Here is a 25,154-nt window from a genome sequence, read left to right as displayed (position 1 = left end):
TGCTGATACTCATTATGCAATATGGAAATTGCTCTTAAGAGCTTGCTGTTTATATCTACAGGGACACTGCATGCATAGGTGTTTATTACCACATGTGTCTCACATTTAACCATAAAATAGATACCAACATCCCTTCAGCACGGAGAGATTTAAATGCAACATTTAATTGCCAAATGTTAGTTTTGCTCACAAAAATAGATGGCCTTTCTTGTTAGAGGAAAACAAAAAGCCACGGAGTGGTGCTTTAAGGCAATTTTAAGTCAGGTTGAATCTTTACTTCGGTTCAAATTCCCATGGATGGTAATGAAGATAAAGTAGGTTCAGGGTTGAAGAGATGGCTCACTGGTTAAAGCACTTGCCACAGAAGCCTGAAGTAGAGTTAAGATCCCTAGAGCCCACATAAAATGACAGGTGGGCATTGCAGCCCACCTGCAATTCCAGATTCAGAAGACAGACACTGAAGATCCCCAGAGCAAGCTGGCTAGACAGACTAAGCATATGGCTGAGTTCTGAATTTGACTGAGAGATCCTACCTCAAGGGATAAAATGAAAGAATGATTTAGGATGACTTCTGACAATCTTGAGCTTCCATTTGCATTTGAATGTATGTACCTGTGGTGTCCCCACGTGTGTCTCTATGCATGTAAACATGTATACACTCATGCCTGCACATGACAAACACATACATACATAAAAAGAAGAAAGCAATGGGGAAATCTTCTCTGAAATAAGCACCTGGCCTTAGCTTCTACATACACAACCAATGGCTTCTGAATCAGTCTCTACCCCCAGACAATCCCCCCCACGACACACACACACATACTACTCTATTGCAAACCTACCATGACATGGTTCATTCTGAAATCTTCTTTGTCCTTTTCTGGGGACAGACAGGGGTCAAGGAAAAGCATTTTCTAAGATTTAAGCTCCAAGATTGAAAGAGCATCTGTATTGAGCAACTGCTAGAAAGCCTATTCATTACTTTCTTCATTTGTGATTCACTTATTCAAGGCCCTCTACAGTTCCATCCTAGCCTACCTTTTCAATGTGGCCTTTGGCTTCTTCCCACTTAGTCCAGCTCAACTGCTGCCTGAGCACTTTTCCAATTCTCCAGGCCACTGTGCCTCCATCACACTCTTTCTCTTTTTGAACAGTTGTTATCTTTCCTTTGACTCAGTCTCTACGTACACAAGTCTGCCTGTGCTTTCAGCACAAAGACATATTTATTCCTCCATAAAAATCTTCCTTGATCTTGAAATACACACATGCACACACATACACATACATCATATACATATACATATTTTCCTATAGTTCTCTGTATAGGGTTGAAGCCTTGTGGTCCTTCCCCCATCTACTTTAGCATATTTATTATTGTCCTTGTTCTCATGTTTGGGCAGTCAATTTAGTGAGACCTCTTGGGTACAGCTCCTAACATTCCTAGGAAACATAACACCAAATGAGATGTGAAAAGCCAAAGTAAACCCTTAGTGCTGAGTTCATTATAGAGTACTAACAGATCAATTGAGTCTGATATGTCCTCTCTCTGATCCTTTTCTCTACCTCCTGAATTCTGGAATTACAAGTATGAGACATCATGCTTGGTTTATGAAGTGCTGGGTATGAAACACAGGGCTTCATGCCTACTTCATCACACATCCCAGAACCCTCAGTGGTATTTCCTGATCTGTATCTCTAAATCCTTCACTATCTCCCCATGGCTCCTGCATCTCATAAAAATGCTCTATCCATCCTGCTAGAATACAAAACCTCATTCAAACAAATGGCAGTCTCTGGAGAAACACATGGTCTAACATTGCACATCGGTGATGGGGGGGGGGGTGATCAGGGCAGAATTTGAAAATGTCTGTGTGGAAAGTTCCACTATAACTAAACCAAAATTATGACCAATCAGGCTCTGGGACAAAATGCTTTTTAAAAAAGATAGAATCACCCACACACACACACACACACACACACACACACACACACAATGAGATATGTATGTACTTAATAGAGTTCTTGCGTAGCATGCATGAGGCCATGAGCTTCATAGCAGCACTGCATAAACTAGATGTTGTGGTACTAATAATCCCAGAACTCAGGAGGTTGAGGCGGGAGGATAAGGAGTTCCAAATCATTCTTGCATACACAGTGAGCTTGAGTCTTTGATCACATGAGATCCTGTCTCTTAAAATGAATTATAGTCAAAAATAAATTATAGTCATTCTCATTTCCTTATTACTCAGAATTATTTCATGGTTCACATTTACCAACAAACATAGATATACTAGGGCTTCTTGGTTATAAACGTCCTTGGGGGACATTTATAAATATAAACCTATAAACATGTTTATAAAAATAAACAATGCGTTTCTTTTTAAAGGGAGATACTCAACATTTCCCAAGTTCCACACTAGTAAAGGGCATACATACATAATGAAAGTGACCTTATTCATGACACAGGGATCACTGTTGAGTTGGGAGGCCACAAGGAAGGAAGACATTATCAAAGAGAACTGATTCAGTTTAGCCAGTCAACTAAGCCCAACTTGTAGATATTTACAGAGCATCTTGTTTTTGCCTAATTCTGTTAGGAACAATATTAGAATATGAGTCTACTTTCTCTGTCAAAAAGAGGGTAAACTCAAGAGGGTCAAAGTGATTGGGCTTCATTCTGTGTATATAATGATGAGCTTATGTTGTGGCAATTGCTCCCAATATGCCTTTATTTATCTTCACATCATTACTAGGGGAGGGGGTCAAGACGGAGCAGGAGACAGAGATTACTGAAAATCTTTACTATGTTACACAAAGATATTAAAGCCATGACAGTGTCTGCATCTCTGCCTAGCACCTTCTGTAAATGTGAACTCCCACAGTTTAATGAAAAAAATATAAGCCAACCATCTGCAGCAACATATTTGTTTAAAAAGGAAACACTAGCATGAGGACGTAGCAACTTTGAAGCAGTTGAAAGAAGAGCATCTGCCTGATATTCTCATAGTGTTTCTATTAATTGTTCATCTTCCATTCTTCTTATGGTTTCTGTTACTAGCAGATTTACATTGGTTCCACCAGAATCCTGTCAAAAGGAACCTGCAAATTGTTACTTTGGGGAGATTAAAATCTATAAGGGAATTAAAGCTCCTGAGATGCCAAACACCTGGCCCTGCAGAAATTAGGCTCAGAATGCATTTGACATGCGAGAGTGACATATTGAGAGAATCTGGTACTTAGTAGTGCTAAACCAGTAAGATTGTCCTAGTCACTATAAAACATCACAAAGTCAACACATCTCTTTAGAAGACAAAAAGAAACTACAATAAAATGACAACAATGGTGAATTAAAGCTACCTCGTTCTTCTTCAAAATGTGTTTATAAAAATAGGATCTAGTAAATCCCAGGCTGGCCTTGACTGTAGCCAAGGATGGCCTTAAATTATTGACTCTCTTTCTTCTCCCTACTCCAGTAGTAGGATTACAGGTGTGCACACTCAAGGGCTTTTGGATGTCAGGCAAGCTCTCAATCAACAACCATATCCTCAGTCCCTCACTATACAATGTACACACTAGGATTGTAACAAGAGAAGGCCAGAAACGTAGCTCAGAGGTTGAGAACACCTATTGCTCTTGCAGAGGACCTGGGATTAGTGTCCAGCAATCATGTAAGGTGAATCACGACTGACAATGGCAAACTGTGAATCACAAATGACAGTGGCCATTTTCTCCAGAGCTGGCCTGAATCACACATTTGCGTACTAAACCCCTTTCAATTTTGTAACAATTTGAAATTGTGATGTTGTAACTTAGAGTGGTTCTAACCTCTGTAGCACATTCTCTCCCTACCAACTCCACATTCAGCTTTGGGGTAGAAAAGGAGGCTCTGGTTAGAGCCCAACCACTTCCACCACTGGAAATGCAAAGTAGTTTTGTTCCTGATTAAGTCAGATAGTCATTAATGCCTGAGATTCTGGTCCCTCATATGCAGAGATGAGTAAAAGTTAGACCAATCTTGTCAAAAAATGAAGCCTGACCTGTCTCAAAAGAAAAGAGCCAGTATTTGAACCTTCTTATTTCAAAATTTCATCATGTACATTAGTAACAAGGTTATAATAGTTTGATTTCTACCTTAAAATCTAGAATTTGGCATTTTAACACAGTTACTGTAACTTAACAGAATACCATATTCCATGACATCAGATTTAGCTAGTACCTATAGCTCTTTTATTGGCTATTTGAGCAGAATTGTGATTCTGATTGTTTTAACATTTTTAAATGCTAACACAGCTATGCTGAATTCTAACTAAATATAACTGTCTAGATGAAAGCCAGTTGGATTGGTTTCCTTTAAAAAAGGAGGAGGGGTAGGAAGAGATAGCTCTGTGAGCTAGCTGTACATGCATAAAGACGAGAAGTGTACTGGAGACAAGGATTTTTGCTCAGCCAGTTAGGCTAGAAATATAAGTACTAGTGAGATTCGATGACAAATTATGTCAAAATAAGGTGGAACCTGGGTATGGTAACACATAGTTTTAATCTCAGTACTAAGGAGGTAGAAGCAGGAAGATCTATCAGAGTTGAAGTTCAGCCTATTCTGCATAGCTGGTTTCAGGCTAGTCAGAGCTAGATCAGGAGACCTTATCTCAAATGAAAAGAAAAAAAAAAGAAGAGAGTGATAGAAAAAGATACTCAGCTTGGACCTCTAGCCCCTACACATGCACACAACAGGAGAGCTCTACACATACACACACACACACACACACACACAGAGAAAGAGAGAGAGAGAGAGAGAGAGAGAGAGAGAGAGAGAGAGAGATGAATTCAATAGGGTACTCTTCCTTCTGTCTTATGATGTAACAATAGTTAACATGCTTCTTTGTCCCAAAAGTAGAGTTATGTCCCAAAAGTAGAGTTATGGCCCAACTTCAATTACATTAATTTTAAATATACTGAACTTTGCATAATTCTCCCCTATTCCGAAACAGCAGCATATCTCAATTGGCCTTTAACTTTCTCCTTAATCATGATCCTTTACTTCTCGTTGGTCCATGAACTGGGATACAGATAGTATTTTAATTCATTCCCTCTATAATCATGTGATAGAATTTTTTATTGTGGTTAGTTTTCAGACTGGCAAACAGAAACTCAGATTTGAAGGGCTTTGGTCACATAGGTGACATGAGACTGCAACCTTTCTAATTGTCTCTGTTCTCTCAGATTCTTATGAAATTCTATTTCTAAACAACCCCATACAAACAAATTATCATTTTATCACCATGGACCTGCCCATGTCTAATTCTACCTAAGTCTTACTGTGCCAAAATAAAACTACATCAAATGTTGGAGAGTGAGACGTGGACATTTTCTTCATTCATTCTTTGTTTTTGATCCTTTTTCTTTTGGACCTGGGAATGAAACAAGGGATTCATATATGCCACACTAATGCTGTGTTGCTTTATTTTTGATACAGTATCTAATGATGCCTAGGATGTCCTCAAATTCCTTGTGTAGCTAAGGCTGGCCCTCAACTCCTAATATTCTTAAGTTCATTTACTTCATACTGGTTTCATTCTTAGTCTTGGCAAAACACATCAGGCAAAGTAGAAGTACTTAGTACCTCTAAGGAGAATTGGCCAGCGGCCTCCTTATTTTAATGTTGCTTGGAAAAATACTCGTAAAAGACAAGAAAAATACATGTGACTCCTTTACCTTTTACATTCCACATAACTATTCCAAGCTCCTCAAACATGTTGAAGGCACTGTTTTCATTTTTTTTTTAATTCCTCTTAAAGTTCAAACAGGAAGCCTCTATACGGTACACATGAACATGTTTTAGAACTGTGTGCTTCGTGTGCTGTGATTTGAAATCCCTCCATGTAATTTTGATTTAATAAATAGCTTTATAATCACCCAAATAGTACAGTTTATGCTTTTGTCATCAAATAGAAACTAATGTCCCCAAGGGGGGAAAATACAATTGTTCTGGCACTGTGCCAAAAATAAAAGGGGGGGGGCCCAAAGAAGATAGTGGAAGCTTGGTCTCTAACATATCCGCCCTGAGACGTTAGCAGAGGTTCAATGAAAACTACAGAGTTGGTTTTTAATTCCTATTGAAATCACTGCAAATGCTCCAAGTTTTATCACTCATAATTAACATAAAGAAATTAATGTCTTAAGAGCTTCAATATTGGAAGCCCTATGAGTCTCGAGGATATTTAAAGGGAGATGCAAAATAAATAGGATGAAATTCTTAAGCAAGATTACTGATATGACAGGACTAAAGAGCTTGGGAGTGTGTGAAAAGTGCCTCTTTTCTTCCTTTAATAAGTCCATTACTTGCACTTGGGCATATTTTAAGGTCCTTTTCAGGCTGAATCTAGACTTGAGCATGCTTTGCATTTCAAGCTTTGTCTATCAATCAGTAGAAGCCAAAGTTATTTCTGCTTTAAAATAACAGGAGCCAGGAACAGCTAATCTCTTTTCATTCTGAGTTCCTTACATTATTTTACCCGGACAAAGTTTGTGTTGGCTACAAAACAAGCCATTCACAACATCCAGGAGAAGGAATTTAGGTAAGAATGAAGAGAGATTGTAGGATGTATAAAGACTCCCTCTCCTGAGGCCATTAAGAAATTCCAAATTGGCAAGGTTTTGAATGGTGACATTGCATTAGCCTTGCTAATTTCAGTAATTCAAGCTGATAGTCTCTCTTTAAGGGGGAGGGAAGGGGGACTTGTCCTTGAAAGCAGCCTATCACCTCTGCACCACTGTGCCACTGCACCTCTGCATCACTAAGGTGAGCTGGTATTTTAAGACACGTGATCAAGGGGACCATAGCCAGAACAAGGAGACCTTAGTCAGAGACTCTTTAGAAAGCTATCCAAGCGGTCAGTCTTCACTCTTTCTCTAACCAGGAATGAGGCTACAAGACATGCAAGATTTGTCACTCTGTCTGCCCCTTGCATCTGACCCCTTTGATGATTTCTGTCTGGCTTCTCAATTGTGTTCCTTTCAATAATTGGGAAAGGCAAAGAAAACCTCCCAAGGTTTTCTTTCCATTTTATCTTTAATTAACAGATAATGCGCATGTTTGCAGGAGAAATTGTGATGTTTTCCTGTATATTCATAATGTAGAGTGATTGGATTTTTTAAAATAATGGGAGCATATTTGATCTTCGTTTTATAAAATGTTCACGGAAACGGACAATTAATTGTGAAATTTCTCAACTAACCATCTTTGTGTGTGCTGGCCAGATGTACAGAGGGTAATCTTCAGAGCCTCACAAGCAAAGAAAGTAGGATGGTGGCCCAGCGTTTGAAAGGGTTTACGGTTTCATCTGAAGAACAGCTGCACCCTACTGGGCTTGTAGTCGGATATACCAAACACCAGACACCAACAAGCCAAGCAGACCTTGGAAATAATCCCAAGTGCAGTGATAGCAGAAGCCTTGGATGCCAAGGCTTCCTGGCAACCCAGGCCTTCTGCATATCCAGCCCAAAGCTGTTGACTTAGATTTCATTTTAGTCAGGCAATGATGAAGACCAAAGCACGAGAGCTTTGCCTGAATGCTTTATTAACCAATAATGTTTGAAACCAAAGGGAAATAGGAAAAGAGGATGGATGTAAAAGAGGGGAGAGAAGCATGTGAAAACATGAATGGTCAGGCTGGAGAGATGGCTCAGTGGTTAAGAGCACTCACTGGCTGCTCTTGCAAAGGTCCTGAGTTCAATTCCCAGCAACCACATGTTGGCTTGCCACGATTTGTAATTGGATCTGATGCCCTCTTCTGTTGTGTCAAGGACAGTGTGGTGACATACATAAAAGAAAATGTGAATCGTCTTAGGGACAAGAATGTTTCACAACAAATATTCATAATTAAACCATGTAAGTAAGATCTTGCTGGGTATGATGGTGAACACTTCTTAATCCCAATACTGGGGAAGTTGAGGCAAGAGGATCAGTACAACCTGGAGCACATATCCAGAGACACTGTCTCAAAGCACTGCTGCCAAAAAAATGAGCCATATGCTTGTTAAGGTTTACAAATATTTCCATATCCTGTGCCATTGTTACTTGCGAAGTGAGACGAATTCTTACAAGCAGAGCAGTAAAGGTAATTGGTTAGTTTCCCCAGGTTTTCTTCTTAGACCCTCTGCATGCCCTGCTCCTACTCAGATCCCCAAGGTTCTTTGCTCATGCCTCTCTTGTGGCACTTAGCACACTCAGAGGACAAGTTATTTTGGTACTCAAATCATCTGCCTCATAAGACAGAATTCCAGGAGGCCAAGACTGAGTTTTCTTTTGCCATAGCACCTGACACCGTGCCCAGCAAATGAAAACCATCCCTGCTCACTTCTGCCTCATCTCACACCTTTTCAAGGGCAGCCTGGGCTACATAGCTAGAGACTCTGGCTCAAGGTACTAGTACCAAAAAAAAGGTGCATCTCCACTTCCTGTTACATAGCTCCTTGAAAATAAATTCCATAATTTATCCAGTGTCCTCGAGGCCTTCTGTATGGTTCCTAGCAGATTAATAAGTGTTCCTATGTCTCAAGAAATATTTAACAAATTAATTAAATATGCTTAAAATATAGCCTTCTGTTTATCTATGGCTGCCACACACACCGTTTCAAGACATGGTTAATGATCACACATGTAAAGATTTTGTTTATATGGACTCAGGTAATGGTAATAGGAATTTCATCTGCACTCCATATAATTCCCATCACTAGGGAGGGAAACTGTACAAGGAAGGAGAAAAAGCAGTAATGTAAAGAAAGAAGGCAAGCTAAGAAAGATTGGTAGGATTCTACCTGTCTGTTTTGAGAACTCTGAACCCTCTTCTTGCCTGCCTGCCTGCCTGCCTGGGGCATAAAAAAGATAAAACCAAAAAGAAAAAAAAAAGCTAAATAGAAAAGGGGCACTCTAAACCTTGGTATTAGTCTTAATAGTAAGAAAAAAAAACTTGAGGATTACTTACCTTGTTGTTGTTAATCGGGGGGGGGGGGGGGGGGCTCCAGATTTCTCTCTTGGGTGACCTAAACTATATCCCTCTGTTGATACTTTTGCATTTGTGAGGAAATTATAGTGACTAGAGAGGCTCCATTTACTTCCTCTAATACAAACAAATAAACAAACCCCCACCACAAAAAAAAAAAAAAAGAAGAAGAAGAAGAAGAAGAACCAGAAATTGCTGTACAACTGGAATTCTACATGGTGTAGGGAGAGGTGATTGGGACAAATCCATTGAAGAGAACAATCTTTATTTAAGGGGCCTGCAACTTTAATCACGGTAATCCCTTTGGCAAATTGCTTTTTCTGGTGGCGTTGCATGCCTAATTACAGTGTGCTCATTTCAGTTTTCCCCTTAAATGTTGCTTGCTGTTTGTGCAGTTGTGGGTTTTCAGGCTGAGCAACAAACTGAGTAACAGGAAATCCTCATCACCAAAAACTCTCTAAAGGTCTCAGGAGCACAGCGTCACCACTTTGGGAAGAAAATCAGAGGTAGCTAGACAAATATATTTCCTCTAGCACTTCTTCCAAAGACCCATTTTCTAGCATGTTAATGAATCAAATGCTCTTCTCTATCAAGTATATTCAACATCATAAAATTGTGAAGATAAAAAAAGGTGTTGTATGTGGGTCCAAGCAATGGCCATGGAGGTGGTTTACATGCTAGGATTTGGTTGACCAATCAATATATTTAGCCTAGAGACATGCTGGTATTCAGTGATGCGTGACCATGACTACCAGTTTATCTTCCACAACAATTCTGCACAGGCAGATTTTTTTTTCATATCTTGAAATTGCAGGTTTTTAAGGGAATGGTTACAGGAGTATTTTTGTTTGTTTCTTTGTTTTATTTTATGTGATTCTTTGAAAAGGAAGAAGATCTTACAGTATTGCCCAGGATATACTCAAAGTGAAAACTTTCATTCATGTCTAAACCTACCAAGAAGCTGAAATTATAGATGTACACCACTATGTCTGACTCCAGATATTTAAAAATATCTCCCACATTATGGTAATCTTATTATAAGGTGATTTCCATCAAAATTCCTCAACATTGTAATATTTCCTTGATATCATATTCTACATTCTTTAAAAAAAAAAAAGCATTAACCCTCCTTTCAAAATTCCTTTTTCCAATAAGTCTGTACTGCCTTCTGCTCTGTTGTCCTGCAACTTGACCGTATTTGGCAGTCATTCCTACATGCTACAAGGAAATAGACCCTAAGGACATAAATCATGTGACAAAGGCATATATCAAAGGATATATTCACTGAAGCACTTTTTATATAGGAGAAATCAGAAACAACCCAAAAGCCTAGCCGTGGGAATGTCTTGTTATTATGTTCACTGTATGGAATTTCTTGCAGTGGTTCAAAAGAATGAGGTCATTCTGCAAATATTAATAACAAAGATTTATAAGATGTTAGAATCTCAATGCTTGCATATAAAACACATTCACAAAGTAATCATCACTGAGTCGTCAGAGGAAATAGTGAGATGGAAAGTGTGTGTGTGTGTGTGTGTGTGTGTGTGTGTGTGTGTGTGCGTGCGTGTGTGTGTGTGTGTGCATTTGTGTGTTTAGATAACATGTATGTTGGTATTGTTTGAATCTTTAATCTCAGTAATATATTCATAAAAATACCATGTTGAGGTTTTGCCAAAAAAAAAAAAAAGCAGAAATAAGGGGAAAAATGAGACTGAGAAGATGAGTCAGTGGGTAAAGCACTTGCTGCACACACTCAAGGATAGGAGTCCCCAAGACCAATATGAAGTCAGACTAGGTAGTGTGTATCTGCAGTCCCAGTGTTCTTCTGAATAGATGGGAGATGGAGACGGGAGAGTCCTAAGAACCTGGCAGGCCAGCTAGAATTAGAAGTGAAACTATCTGTAGGAACGCAAGAAATTAATGGAGTAAGAAGGGTCAGGGTATGTGGGACAGAATCAAAGTACATTATGTATTTGCATAAGAAATGCCTTATGCAACCCATAATAAAATAAAACAATATATATCCATGGGCTAATGGTATAGCTTAGTTAACAGAGTGCTTGTCTAATAGTAGCAAAGCCCTGGGTTCTATCTAGAGAAAACATGGGCATGGTGGAACACAATTATAATCCCTGTGCTTACTACATGGAGGTAGAAGAATCAAGAGCTTAAGGTTGAGGCTAGAGAGATGGGTTAATGGTTAAGAACACTTGCTGCTCTTGCAGAGGGTCCAGGTTTAATTCCCAGACCTCAGAAGGCGAATCGTAAACTGTCTGTAAGTGCAGTTTCAGAGAACCTAATCTGTTCTAGCCTCTGAGGGTACAAGGAACATGTATATTGTTCGTGGATGTACAGGCAGATAAACATCAACACGCATGAAGTAAAATACAAATGTTAAAAGTTAAGGTCATCCTTAGGGCTACACAGACAATTCAAGACCAGTGTGGACTCCATAAAACCCTGTGTTAGGAGAGAGAGAGATGGGGGGGTGTATCTACATGATGAGTAGTTGGGTAGGTAATAATCAAATGAAAGGACTCCAGTAGTTCGGAGATAGAGAAAATGACTGGCTGCTACAATAGCCCAGTATCGAACAATGAGAATTGAAAGGGAAGGATTCTCCAGATCCACAGATCAAGAACAAACTGCACTTAAAGGATGTGCTGTGATTAATTCAATGTGGAAGACAAAAAGGGAAAGAAGTAGGTGTCTGGCTTGGGCTACCTGGTGATGACTGAAGACATTCACTGAAAGGGGAGCAGTTAGTTAAAGGGCAACACCTTCTTTCACTTGAGATATATCAGGGCTAAACTGTCTGACAAACAGCCAGCCAGGAACAGACAGTGCCCTTAAAAAAAATCTCCAGAAAGATGCCTGAGCTAAACCCAGATGTGGAGATCCTCTGTTAGAGATACAACCAGCAAGCATATCCAGGAAGATGGGCAAAAGGAGTAGAAGACAGACGTCCCACCTTCAGGACAGAGCAGAAGAGAGAGGGGAGCCCTGCAGAATGATCAGAGAGGCAGGAGAGGAACGAAGCAGAAGCAGTGTCAGGAAACAGGAGCCATGGCAAGTTTCTAAGCAGGCAGTGGCTAACAGTATTGAATGCTGCAAAGGGCTCAAGATGAACAATTAAAGAGAGTCCTTGGATGGATTAGGTGTGACTGGAATGAGGGATTTTCTAGGCAGATGAAGGTGCTCTGCAATTGCACACCTCAGTGGACCCACTGAAACCCATGGATCATTTGAAATTTACTTGAAATGGATGAGTTTTATGGTATGAAATTTTTACTTTAAAAGTGTGCATAGTGTGAACCAGAAACAAAAAGAATACCTTGAACTTTAGCTTGAGAAAACTCATATTTCCAAGAAGCACTTTCCAGCATGATCTCTTAGTGAAGGGAAGTCATGGGTGTATATGAGGTTCCTGGTGCCATACTTTGATTACCTACTTACCATTGCAATGTCAAGATCAAGCTTCTGCATTTGGCTTGCTTTTTCTCCAAGCCTTGAATATTATCAAGCAATATAGCATCCTCCTTCGGATATTTGCACATTGACTGCTGTGTTTATTTTAATTTATTTTCACCACATATTTCTAGAATTTTAGAGGTACACGGCTACAGAGCCCCAACTTTTAGCTGGTTTGGTTGTTGGTGACTGCATTTTTTAAAACATTTATTTGTCATACTGATGGCTATTTTGATGTGTTCTGTACTAGGTAAAAATATAATGAAAAATGAGTCTCCCTTTTGTCTTATAATGAAGCAGGGCTGGCAATGGTCATATTTAATCAGTGTCCTTTTCTTGCCAACTGCATCTTCTTTTAGTATTGCTGCACTATCTTCCTGCTGTTTTTATTTAATACCTCTCCTCCTCGGCGAGCTGTCACTCTAGAGAATTCTCCTTTCTCTCCTGTGGAAGCTGTAGATTCAGGCCACTAGGTACCCCTTTCCCCTTCCCAACCTGGCTTTGCACTTAGTCACTATTTTGTTCTAATGTCCACAGATATGCAGATCATCTGCCCCCCCCCCACCTTTTTTTTTACTCCGTTTGTCTGCCTTTCCATTGGGTCCTTTCAACTTAGGTCTAAGTGTGGTCCTCAAATGGCTCTTCTCCAGCTAACACCTCTTCTTTTTCTCCTGAGGGATGAATACCCTCCCACAAATTGAGCTGTCTACCACCTGGGAATTACAAATTGTTCTTCTGGGTGATTCAGTGTAAACAAGTCTTGAGTGGATTGTTCTATCTCCGGAGATCTGACCACCCAGGGGAAACCTACATACCTTTAAGATTGTTTCTAATTGTCAAAAAGTTCTCTGTTCCTTTCCTGCCCTGTTTTCAGATTACAATAATGATTAAAAAGTAGTTAATCTCTTTTAAATCCAAATTGATTATCAACCAGCAGTAACTAAAAGGGATTGGGAGTAGGGCAAGTAGAATCTAATCCAGAGAGAGAGGCAGGTGGTTTGGGTGAAGTACTGTCAGAGGAAATCAAAGTAAGGAGCAAATGATGTTTGAGGAGTAAACAGTAAGACAGTGAAAATGCTGATGGAAGAGGAAGGAAGGACATATTGGAACTTCTTCCAGAAGAAACAGAACCTGACTTAGACATTTGCATTAAGTGGGGAAGAAGAAGAACAACAACAAAGCATGTTTATTATTCAGATCCAAGAACCAGGGGTGTAGCTTAGTGGTAGAACTCTAATACAGCATTCTTCAGGTCCTGGGTTCAATCCTCAGTACTCAAAGGAAGACAATCAAAAGATAACTTCTGTTTTTTTTTTTTTTTTCTCTAAAAGCCAAGCCTGCATATGATAGCTCACATCTATAGCCCCAGCAGTCAGGAAATGAGGCATGTGAATCAAAGCAAGTTCAGAGATAAGCTACAGAATAAGACTCTGTCTCAAAAATTTTTTTAAGTCAAAATCTATCCGATAATGCCAACCTTGCCTTTGCCCAAGGATATGTTCAAAGTACCTACAGAGACGAGAGAGATGTTTGGTAGAGAAAGCTATGATCGGACCAGATAGAAAACAATAATTGGATAGCAGAATGTTGCTTAGAGAGCAACGGAAAGAGGAAAAAAAGTGAATTAAGAAATGTAAAGGGGACGGGAGGATGAAAACACAATGCCCAGTTTAAGTATTGCACTCTTTCTTGTGCCAGCATGCAACTGTATTTTACTGGTCCATTTTACATGGACCTCTGCAATGAGAAAGGGATGCTGGCCGGTGATACTAAGGGGATTGAAGTCCCATTGGCTTTGTTTGACCGCAGCAGAGGATTTCATTAGCAAGCCTATACTTTGATGTTCCAGAGACAGGCGGTGAGATTTTAGTCACAGCAGCGTTTACACTTGGGAATCAATGGTAAGGCAAAGCATGGAGTGTGGCCCAGGGATGGGTAGATTGGGAGGCAGGGGCAGAGCCAAAGGTATGGGAACACAATCATTAAGGTTGCAAATGAGACATGAATGGAACCTACTCACTAGAAAACCTGTTTCCTGCTCTGCACGTCACACACAATGCTGGCATGTGTCAGCTGCTCACAAAGCATGGCATCAAGTTTCAGGCAACAAAAGCAAATACAAAAATAATCTTTGTGGATTCCATCCACACTGAGCACAGTAAACTGATGCTCTGAGTCCTGCAAACTGGTGACTACTTAGCGATGTCTAGGGAACTAAGGGCCATGCTTTGAATTCTATCATTTGCTTCCTGATCCTCCCTTCGCCTCCCTCCATGGGCCCTGCATTTGTGTTGTCTTCAGCATGGGTCACATGTGACTTTCCCTTGAGGAAATCAGAACCGTCTGTTCCCGAAGGATGGGTGGGTACCTTGCAAAGAGGTTGCCCTTTGACTACATACTCCCAATAGGCTTGAAATGGGTATCCATTTGGGCATTTGTTCATCCAGGCAAGCATGGATTGAAGTTCTATATTAATCAAATCCTCTGTGGGAACTCTGAGCGCAATAAAAATCATTTCTTACCTCACCAAAGTCAACCTAGTTGAGAAGGAGACCCTGGACATGACTAACTTTACTTTGACACAATGGAAGTCTATGCTATAAGAGAAGCCAATTCAGTTACTTACTACAGAGAAGCTATTGATTTGGGCCAAAGCGAGAAGAGCAGACTTCCTAGCAGACATATTATGTTATGTGTATGTGAAAATTTGGAAGATATAATTGTGGGAAGAAGAGGTAGAGTGGGGGAGGGGAGAAAAGACGGAGCTCCCAAGAGCTGGGGAGAGAGAAGAGGGAGAACAGACCGACATCATCCTTATCTAAGGAAACAGCTTGAAAAGACTTCAAGTGCTTGGCATTTTCATTGCTAGGGACTACAGTATATAATGCCTGAAAAAAAAAATATAGGCCATTTTCCAGTTACAAAGCAAAGAAACATGAGCCAGAGAAGCTGCTAAGGACTTAGGACTCTCTCCCATATGCAGTAGTGAGCCATCAAAGAATTGTGAGGCAGGGAGAAATGTGCTCCCACATGTGTTTTTAGGAATAAAATGCTATCTTATTTCTAGCTGTTACAAAATAGAACATTCCTTCCTGGACCAAATAGAAAAACAGGGGGAGGGGGACATTGGAGAGGAACAGGTATCTTATACTACTGAGCCACTAAGGACTAGGTCAAAAGTCTGGGCTGAAGCAGAGAAGCAGCCGGCAGCCAGTCTTCGAGGGTAGAGGTGCCTGTGAGAGTGGGGGTGAGCACTATCAGTCTAGATCCACACAGGTCCAATGAGAACTGGGGTGGAGCCAATATGCCAGTTTTGTGCATTCAAGTAAACTGAGAGAAACGATAGACTCGGCTCCCCAAATCCTGTGGATGATAAGGAAGAGATGTTTTTTTACAGTTGCTGAGTATTTAATGAACAAAATTCAGATGGAATAACTTAGAGAACGTTTTCAGCTTTCCTTTATGAGGACACCTGCCTGCTGTTGATTTCCAGCCTGCTGCGCCCACAACCAGCTCTGAGTGCTTTTAGAGACATTCTTTTGCCCACCCTTCCCCCTGACTGGAGTGCAAGGCTTTTTTTCTTACATTGGCATGGCCAGGACACTGCAAGCATATTGATCCTTGGGTACTCCCTCCCCAACCCCACCCCACAGATCCTCCAGTAATCAAAAAGGGAAAAAATGGAAACTGACAAGAGTTTTCCCATCAAAACAAAGCCCTCGTGTATTTGACGAATCCTGATATAGTTGACTCTGAGGAAGTACAAAAGCACTTCCTTATTCCCATGAGCCCTCGGTAGTCATTGGATTTGGCTGCAATAAGCAACATTTTGTGTTTTCTACATTCTTCAAGCCTGGAGATACATGTTTCTATGACTGTGTCGTGCCCACAATTGATGCTACAGTCAGAGCTTCGTGGACCTGAACTATTTTAAATTTATGAGAAGAGTCTCCTTTTAGTTATTGTTTTTTCCAAAATATAATTTAAGCTTAGCATCATGTATGTGAATTTCAAAAAACAGCAGGTGTAAGTTTCTTGAGGTTGCATAAACTTGCTCATTAAAAATTAGTTTCCAGTTAAAATCTGTAAGCCCCTCCCCTTTAACCATCCTCTTCCTTATTCCCTGTTGAGGAGCTTTACGTGCATTTCATGGTAATACTGAAGAGCCTGTCATTTTACAGTTGTGTAGAATTTGACCTTATTTTCAAAACACTGGAAAGGGGCCATTTACTGTGTGTCTTGGAGTGGGGTTCATTTTCAGCCCTCCACATAGTAAGATACTAGACTAGCAATAGCTAGTTATGAAGTACTAAGTATTAATAGCTTGGTATTGTTGCCCACTAGACAAGTACTCTGCCAACTGAGCCATGTTCTCCTAATTAATATATGTTTCTCAAAATTGTAATAAATATAGGCTAACTCAGACCTGCCATTTTAACCATTTAAAGGCACAATGAAAAAAGGCATTGGCTACACTCACATTGTTGCACAGTTCTTGGCATTATTTCCACACATAACCCCTTTTCCTAGAAGGAAATGGTAATTGTTAAGCAGCATACAACTCTGAATCCCTAGCCTTCAGGCATCATTCATTTATTTTCTGGCTCCATACAGCTATCTGTACTAGACATCTCAGAAGGAAAAATTATGTTCTCATACGTATAACCGTTATCATTTTTATTTTTAGATATTGGGGGTATGCACTTGACTGTGGAGGTCACAGGAGTCAAATCCCCATGGAACTGCTGTTACTAGTGGTTGTGGGCCCCTCAATGCCGATGCTAGGAATTGAACCGCAGGCCTCTGGGAGAGAGACCTGTGCTCTTGCCCACTTAGCCACCTCTCTAGCTTTATTTTGTTGCATGTGGTGCACAGAGAGCCAAGCAGGGACACACACACAAATAAGAACTAAAAGAATCGTTGCAAACATTTTCTTCTGAGATAGTGACAATAAGAAATGGCGATGACAGTAATAGGGACAAGAACTGTAAAATGCCTCTCTTCTTCCCCTGTCTCTTGGTCCCATCACTTCCTTGAGAATAAAGGAAGTTCTCCTGTGGAAGTGAAAGCTTTGATGAATTAATTCTTCTGGGGCTTTAGGCAAAGGCAATCTTGGAGAAGGAACACCCACTGACAAGAGTGTAGTAGTGCCACTCCTGAAGAAGGGAGTAGTGACTGTGCTCCTGAGACTGCTGGGGATGACCAGCACCTACTCTTACTCTCCAGGTACCCAGGATGGGAGCTGTTCTCCTCTTAGGGATATGCCTTGATTCATGACACATGCAAACAAGTACAATAATGGCCCGCGTTAGAATAGATTATATAACAAAACCATTTGCTGTTTTCTAAAAGATTAAATGAGTTCTTAATTGCCAAACAATAATAAAGCACAGTTGGTGTTTCAGATTCCTGGCAACAAGTTTATATTAGAAACCTAAACAGCCTGAGCCATAGTGGAGAATAAATGGTCTTCCGTCCTGACATGGAAGTCACCGGAGAAGAGAATGTATTGCGTTATCTTTGGAATTTGAGAGTCAGAATGTCTTATGGTAGCAGGTGACCTGGGTGCCCTTAAGATGAGCATCAAAGAACACCATCAGATCTCTGCCTCTGAGGATATGGAACCTAATTCGAAGGGCTAGCTCAATAAGCAACGCTGAATGAAGTTTTCAGGGCACTCTTACCCTACCATACAATCTTACCTGTTCTTTTAAAAAATGTGTTTTAGTTTCACTCATGTATTTGTGTGTGCACGTGCACGAATCACACATATGCCATGGCTTTTTTTGCCCCATGCAGTGTAACCTGAAGATATCTTACCTGAGCTTGAAAAACAGGCCTATGATGAGAGAGAACATGCCTCCTTGAATGGGGACAATCTACTGTATTCTCTCAACACCCCACTGTTGTAGCTGAGGATGTTTGCAGGCTGGAATTAGCAATAGAATGTGGAGACTTAACTGCCTAACCCTATTCCAGGAGAGGCCATGCCAGGTTTTATAATCAGTTATCAAGTTGGCAAAATAGGCAGCTCACTTATTATAGATGGCTCATAGTGTAGTGGATAAGATACGCTATGAAATGTGCCTGTTCTCAACGGGGTCCCATTAGAAGAATTAAAAACCAAAGGCCTGAAGTATGTCTGTTTACCCACATCTGAAGAAGAAAACGCAGACCTCCAGAGAGCCTGGCTTCATTTGCAGAGCCACTTGCTTCTGCTTTCAAGTCCCAAGGACTCATTTCACTCCTGAAAGTTCATAAAGGAGGTGGAGTTAACTGTGGCAGGACGGGGGCTTTTGTTGTGGTTCAGAAGACAAGGAAGCCAAGATCTGTTTGGGAATCAGAAACCAACAGCAGAGCCCCAGGATGCCCGTGTGAATGGGCAGCAAAGTGAGCAGTGTTGCAATGAGTGCTGTTTCCTTGGAGATGGCCCCCAGTTTTATCCTCTGGGGTATGCCAGGCAATGTCCTGAGGTTTCACATACTCATGTCTTAACTGTACACAGCAAATGGAAAACACAGGGATGGATGGCAGTGTTGTTCTGTTGCTATATTAGGGACAGATTGAAGCCATCTGCTGGAACAGGCTTGGCAAGGAAGAAACCCCCATGCTTGGCTTAGCAGTAGCATCCTCTTCCCTGCCATTTTTATCTTTAAGACAGGGTCTTCAGCCAAAGATGACCTTGAACTTCTGATCTTCCTGCTTCCACCTCCCAACTGCTGAGACTCCAGGCATTGGCCACCACACCCAGTTTACACAGGGTTAGAGAATGAACCCAAAGCCTTGTACATTTGAGACCAGCATTCTAACAGCTGAGCCTCCTCCCTAGCCTTCTCCCCTTACATTTCTAAAACTAATTTTTATTTTATTTTATGTGCATTGGTGTGATGGTGTCAGATCCCTTCCAACTGGAATTACAGACAGTTATGAGTTGTCACGTGGGTTCTGGGAATTGAACCCAGGTCCTTTGGACTTACAACTAGTACTCTTTATCACTCATATCTTTCCAGCCCCGCTTACCTCTCCACCCCCCCCCCCCCGTGCCATTTTGAGGGCAACCAGAGCTGCCCTGTACTGTCAGTGTAAATGATGTTCCTATAGTAACTTTTTGGTACCCATTGCCTGTGCATGCCTGCTTGAGGGACCCTCTCTCAGATCCAGCAACTTTTACCCCTGGAAGCTTTGTGGGCAGTGGCTTTAGTGGGAGGGACTTTTATACCATGGGTTAAAAACAAAACCAGAACAGTGTATCATGGATTTGTTTATTGTCAGGGTCTCTCACCCAAGACTAGGAAGCTCAAGAGGCAAGAGCTTCTGTGGCTGGTAATTGCTAGATAAATATTCAAGCTGAAACAACTGATTGGCCTTGCCGCTATGGGGAGGCTCTGTTGGAAGAGGCTGCCTTGGTTCTTTCTAGTAAAGGAATGATTCCAGCCTGCAGCAGACCCTACTCCTTGTCCAGGTCCCAAGAGCCTTGAAACCAAAAAAAAAAAAAAAAAAACCTGTAAGGAAGTGTACGGGTCATCATTTCAGCACCATGATTTGACATATGGGGCAACCGAAACTTCAAGTAGAAAATGGCTCGTCAGAGGTGAAGTAGAAAGGCCTCAAAGAGTTCCAAACCCCAGGGGATAGTAAAGACTCCTTGTGGATTCCAGGAGATTTCCAATAAATGCAGGACTCTCCTTTCAGAGCTTTTCGCAGAAAAGCTTTCCAACACAAACACCAGGCAGCCCCTAATAACTGACTGTTATTTTAAATGGACCATATAATCTACAACACAAAGGCCACAGAAGCAAAATAAGAGTCAGGACTGAGTGTATAATTAGTACAGATAGTTGGGTTACCCCTGGGCATAGTTAAACTGATTACAAATAGTAACAGATTTTTAGATGAAACTGGGGGGGTGTTCCTTGCTGTCTCAAAAGGTTCTCACAGAAGAACCACTCTAAGTTAAAAACAATATATGACCTGTATAAAACATACACTTCACATGATGAAAATATAGGCTGAAAAAAACAATTCCTGAAAAATAGGAGTGATTTTAAATAAAATAGTTTGTGGTGTTTCTCATATGTCTGGTTTATAGTAAAACCAAGTTGTTTCAATTTGGTATAGATTTGGCTTTTTGTAGACTTTTTTTTAAAAAAAAATATGTGCTACTCACTGATTCCCCAGCTCCTGTTTCCACAGACTTCTTGTTTCTTCAGGACAAGATAACTGAGTCACTGTGGCTTAGGGCTGTGTTTCACACTGAACAGGGATCTTTCTAAGCACAGAGATCAGATTTTACAGGCCCCGCCTTAGAAACTGTGGGATGGCCCTTCCTGTTGCCTTCATAAGAGTTCATAAGCCACTTGCTTTGGCCCCAAATTGTCCTTCTTGCTTTATCTTTAACCACTACCACCTCACACACACACACACACACACACACACACACACACATCTGGAGAGTGTGCATGCTATCCCACTCTAAAGATCCCTTGCTCTTCCTGAAAATCCACTGCCTGCACTCTCAGTTCTTGAGCCTTGCTGTGGTTATCATCACACATCTCCTAATCGAGAGAGCCAAGTTGGCTTAAGAAATTATCCTAGATACTTCCCTTCAGAGTTTTTATTGATCCCCTTGGTAATTTGCTACTGTCTTCATAGGAACCTTCTCTGTGACCTGAGGAGATGTCTGTCTGGTTTATCTATGGGTGTGGTGCCCTTGCCACAGTATGGGATTTCTTGAAGGAGTAGCTAAATCTTCCCAGTCTTCCGCTTACTCCTAGGTACACCATACTTAAGATAGCATTGTTTGTTAAATGAAATTGGATTCTGTTTTCCTTATCCAGGAATGTCCCTATTTATCTTTGACCAAGATCCTATTTTCTCTGTCTCCCGTAATACTTTCTTATTGCTCTTAAGTTCCCCCCTTTCTGCTCTAATCCTAGCCCTAGCACTATGTGCCTTGGCTGGGCTTCCCGTCAGTTTACACCTCAGGCAAGGCGCTGAGGGACTGGGTGATAGACTTCTCTTCCGGTTAAACTGAGGGCTTCACACAATCTCTAGTCATAATTTAGATAAGGATGTTCCTAGGCCATTTGGTGGCCTAAATTGTGTGCCTGGGATCTAAAGGCCTTAAGCCATCATTACTCATTTCTTGGGAAACAGACTCATAATTTCCACATCAGTTCCCCAGGTCAAGAACTCCCTGCATGCACACACACACACACACACACACACACACACACACACACACATGCACACACACAATAAATAAATGAATAAATAAATAAATAAATAAGTGACCATCTTGTATTTAAAGGATTAGAAACGCCTAGGTTAAGCAGAAGTGTTACGTCTGCTGTAGTTGCTCCAGTCATCGAGACTGTTTAGTGTTAGTGGATTATTTGAAGAACAGAACTAATAGAACAGGAGCGAAGTGGGAACATTAATAGATATAGTTTCATCTTGACACTGGGCAAGAGTATCCCTCCAGAGAAGGAATGTGAAAGCAAAGCAGAGAGCCTTCTCATTCAGGTCAACCCTAAAAATACCCCCTCTTTGCTTAAGTGGAGAAGCTGCCGTGGGACCCACGGCTTGGCTTTCAACAAATCAACCATATGTGCCCTCTGCTTTAGTGAAATCTGATCACAACTAAGCCTGTGCTATCCTTGCCGACTGACAGCTGACCCCGGCCTTCTTGTGCGCCGCACATAGTTCACCTTTCAGAGAAAGAGGTCTGATCTCCAAGTAGAGTGTCGCTCTTTGTTCTTGTCCCCTTTTATTTTGTCTGTATGTACTGAGGGGGATCTGGGTTACAGCCTGCTCAATTACTTTTCCTAAGTAACAGACTTCCCTGGAAAACAAGATTTCAGTTACTACCAGCACTCACACAAAAAAAAAAAAAAACTTGCTTCACTTTTAGACAAGTAAAATAGAATTAGATTTATACATATTAAAAGTTCCATCATTATCTCTTTGGGACACAAGGATGGAGAATTAAAATAAATTGCAAGATGAAAAAAATACTTGGTTTTGGTTAATATAAGCAGATGGTCCAATATAATATATATTATTCAAATTAATATGAAAAATATCAATGCTCATCACACTAAAAGGCAGATAATATGAAACTGTTGCCCACCGAGAAATATAATTAATAAGCCAAAGCACAGGAAAAAAACTTGATCTACATTGCTGACCAACTGTATGCAAATTAAGGAAACCTTTCAGTAAAATGTCTTGTTTCTTCAGGTGAGGCACATTGAAATTGGTTCTCTCATCATCCCTGGTATCATTATACAATGCAATATCCTTTTGGAAGGTGGGGCCACAGCCTATGAAATCAGACCCCCTGACTTTGATCTCCTTGATTTTTGCTTCCTGTACTAACCCATGCCAGCCAGAGCTGCCTGGTCTTGGATCCTGCTCTGTGTGTATTCTGGACCAGTTGAGTCCCCACACTTGCTTCCTGGGACTTACTAAGTATTTTCATGACCTGTAATAGGAGCTCTTCCTTCCTCTCCTTGCCTTCATTGGGTAGAATCCCAGCCATTTCCTCTTAGGCCCCTGGCAGTGGGACAGTTGGTTGGTGAGTTGCTCACATCACCTTCACAAGATACTGAAATAGCAACAGTAGCCATGGAGTCATGAAAAGGTGGGGAGTGGGGGTGGACTGAATCTGGAGATGCAACTTTGCAAAAAAAAAAAACTGACCCCCTAGACTGGTGATCTTGAATTTCACATAGAAACCTCAATCTGCTTAGATTTGCTTTCTAGGGGACTTTTGTTTCAGACCAAATCAAGGACGTTTTGTTTGAGATTTTTTTGTTTATTTTTTGTTTTGTTTCAGAATCATATACACATCTCATATATAAATGCAAAACTTTTACTCATGAGCTTCTCCTTAGCCTTAATTCACTTGGCATCATATTCTATTCTATGCTTTCAGGCATGTCCAACCTCATAGACCCAAAGATAACTAGGACCAGTTGAGGAATGTGCCCCAACACAAATTCATAGGCTTACTTAAAACACTAGGAGAGTTTGAGGTGACTTGTCCTGGGGGAGGAGAACTTCATTCAGTCATTCCCAAATGTGAATGCTGTAGGTGACTGTGCTGTATCCCAGTGCCAAAAGGTAGGGCACACTTTCTTTGATAGATGTGACGTTTTGGTGTGGTTTTATTGATTTCTGTGCGAGAGGAAACTGTATAAAAGAGGAAGTACTTGGGGAAAAATAAAAACAGCTTTCTACAGCAAATTACCCTGTCCTTCAAACTAACTCAGCAAAGCCCCCAGGATAAGAATAGCCAGTCCACTTTAAGGGGTTAAGGAAAAGTACAGTTCTTACTCACCAATCTCCCTCCTTCCCTTCCCCAACATTCAAGGACAGATTAGTTCACCAAATAGCACATTTTGATGTAAGTTCTGATGAAACTGACCTTCAATTCAAGGGTACATATCTGCCTGGGAGATGTTGCAAGGGGCCAACAAACCTGCTGTGTTGGCGGAGCAGAGAGGAAAGTGCTGACTGACTCACGCCCGGTTGCTGTGCTCCACAAAAGAGCACTTCGGGTCCTCTCCTTCCAGCCCACGTCCTCCTCCAAACACAGCCTCTCCTTCCCATCTCTGGGAACCCTGGCTTCCCAAACCAAAGAAAAATCAAAATGGAAGCTTCGCACCAGTCTAGTCAGGCCAAAGGCTGTGAATGGTTTAGACCTGATGGGGGAAAGAAATCCTGCAACTCAAATCCTTTGTCTCTTTTGACAGAACTGGCCTATGATCTGGATGTGGATGATGCCCCAGGAAACAAGCAACATGGAAATCAGAAGGACGAGATCACCACCTCTCACAGTGTGGGGAACATACCGTCTCCACTGAAAATCCTCATCAGTGTGGCCGTCTATGTGGCATGCTTTTTTGTCCTGGTGCACTGACTTGCCAGTGTCCCAGTGCCTGTGCTGCTCTGCAGCACCTGTGGCTCTCCTACATACAGGGAGCCACCTTTTTTTTTTTTTTTTTTTTTTTTTTATCTTTTATGCCTCCTCCCACCGCCATTAAGTCGGAGACTAACCTCGTGTTATGTTTTCGAAAATCAAATGGTATCTCTATGAGGAAGGTAAATTTTAGTGGTAGGATAGATTGTCCTTTTTGCAAAAAAAAAAACAAACAAAAAAAAAAAAAAAAACACTTCAAGTTGTGCCAAATTATTTTCTTACATTTGAATGCTGAAACATGGTTGCCATGTTTCCCTCTTTTCTCTTTCTCTGCATGGATTTCTTTGACAAAAAAAAATAAATAAACATTCAAATAAATGGTGTTGGTCTTTTTTTTAAATATATATAAAGGTTCATATACTTCTTTTGCCTTCATTCAAATTTTGCCCTTCTCATCTGGCTTTCTTTTCAGTATAATCCCATTATGACCCAAAATGATTGCATGAACAATTCTTTATCTATACATTCTGAATGAATGCCAAAGCTGGCCTCACATCCTGACTAACTGCCCATTCTCGAGGTATATCAACTGCTCAGTCTCTTCCATTGAGAATTCTTAGGTTGGTTTGTCCTGTGTATGAGACCAAAAGGTGGCACAAAGGAGTTCCATCATGACCTCTCTTTACAAACTTTCCTTTTGAACTGAAGATGCCTCAATTGCTAACATGCTTACCTTCAAAGCATGAGGACTTTAG

The 25,154-nt window shown here is 40.9% G+C and overlaps 1 protein-coding gene across 1 annotated transcript in view; it reads left to right on the top strand.

Annotated features, from left to right (window-relative positions):
* The window catches only part of GPC3 (glypican 3), a 313,583-nt gene extending 288,857 nt beyond the window's left edge, over positions 1–24,726 (top strand). The window contains exon 8 of the mRNA XM_080910639.1: positions 24,233–24,726. Coding sequence (XP_080766765.1) covers positions 24,233–24,399 — 167 coding nt within the window. The 3' untranslated portion in view covers positions 24,400–24,726. The remainder of the gene's footprint in view (positions 1–24,232) is intronic.
* The last annotated feature ends 428 nt before the right edge of the window (positions 24,727–25,154 follow it).

The sequence above is a fragment of the Micromys minutus genome (assembly GCF_963924665.1).
Source record: "Micromys minutus genome assembly, chromosome: X".
Lineage (NCBI taxonomy): Eukaryota > Metazoa > Chordata > Mammalia > Rodentia > Muridae > Micromys > Micromys minutus.
This window is presented reverse-complemented; position numbering and strand designations above follow the sequence as displayed.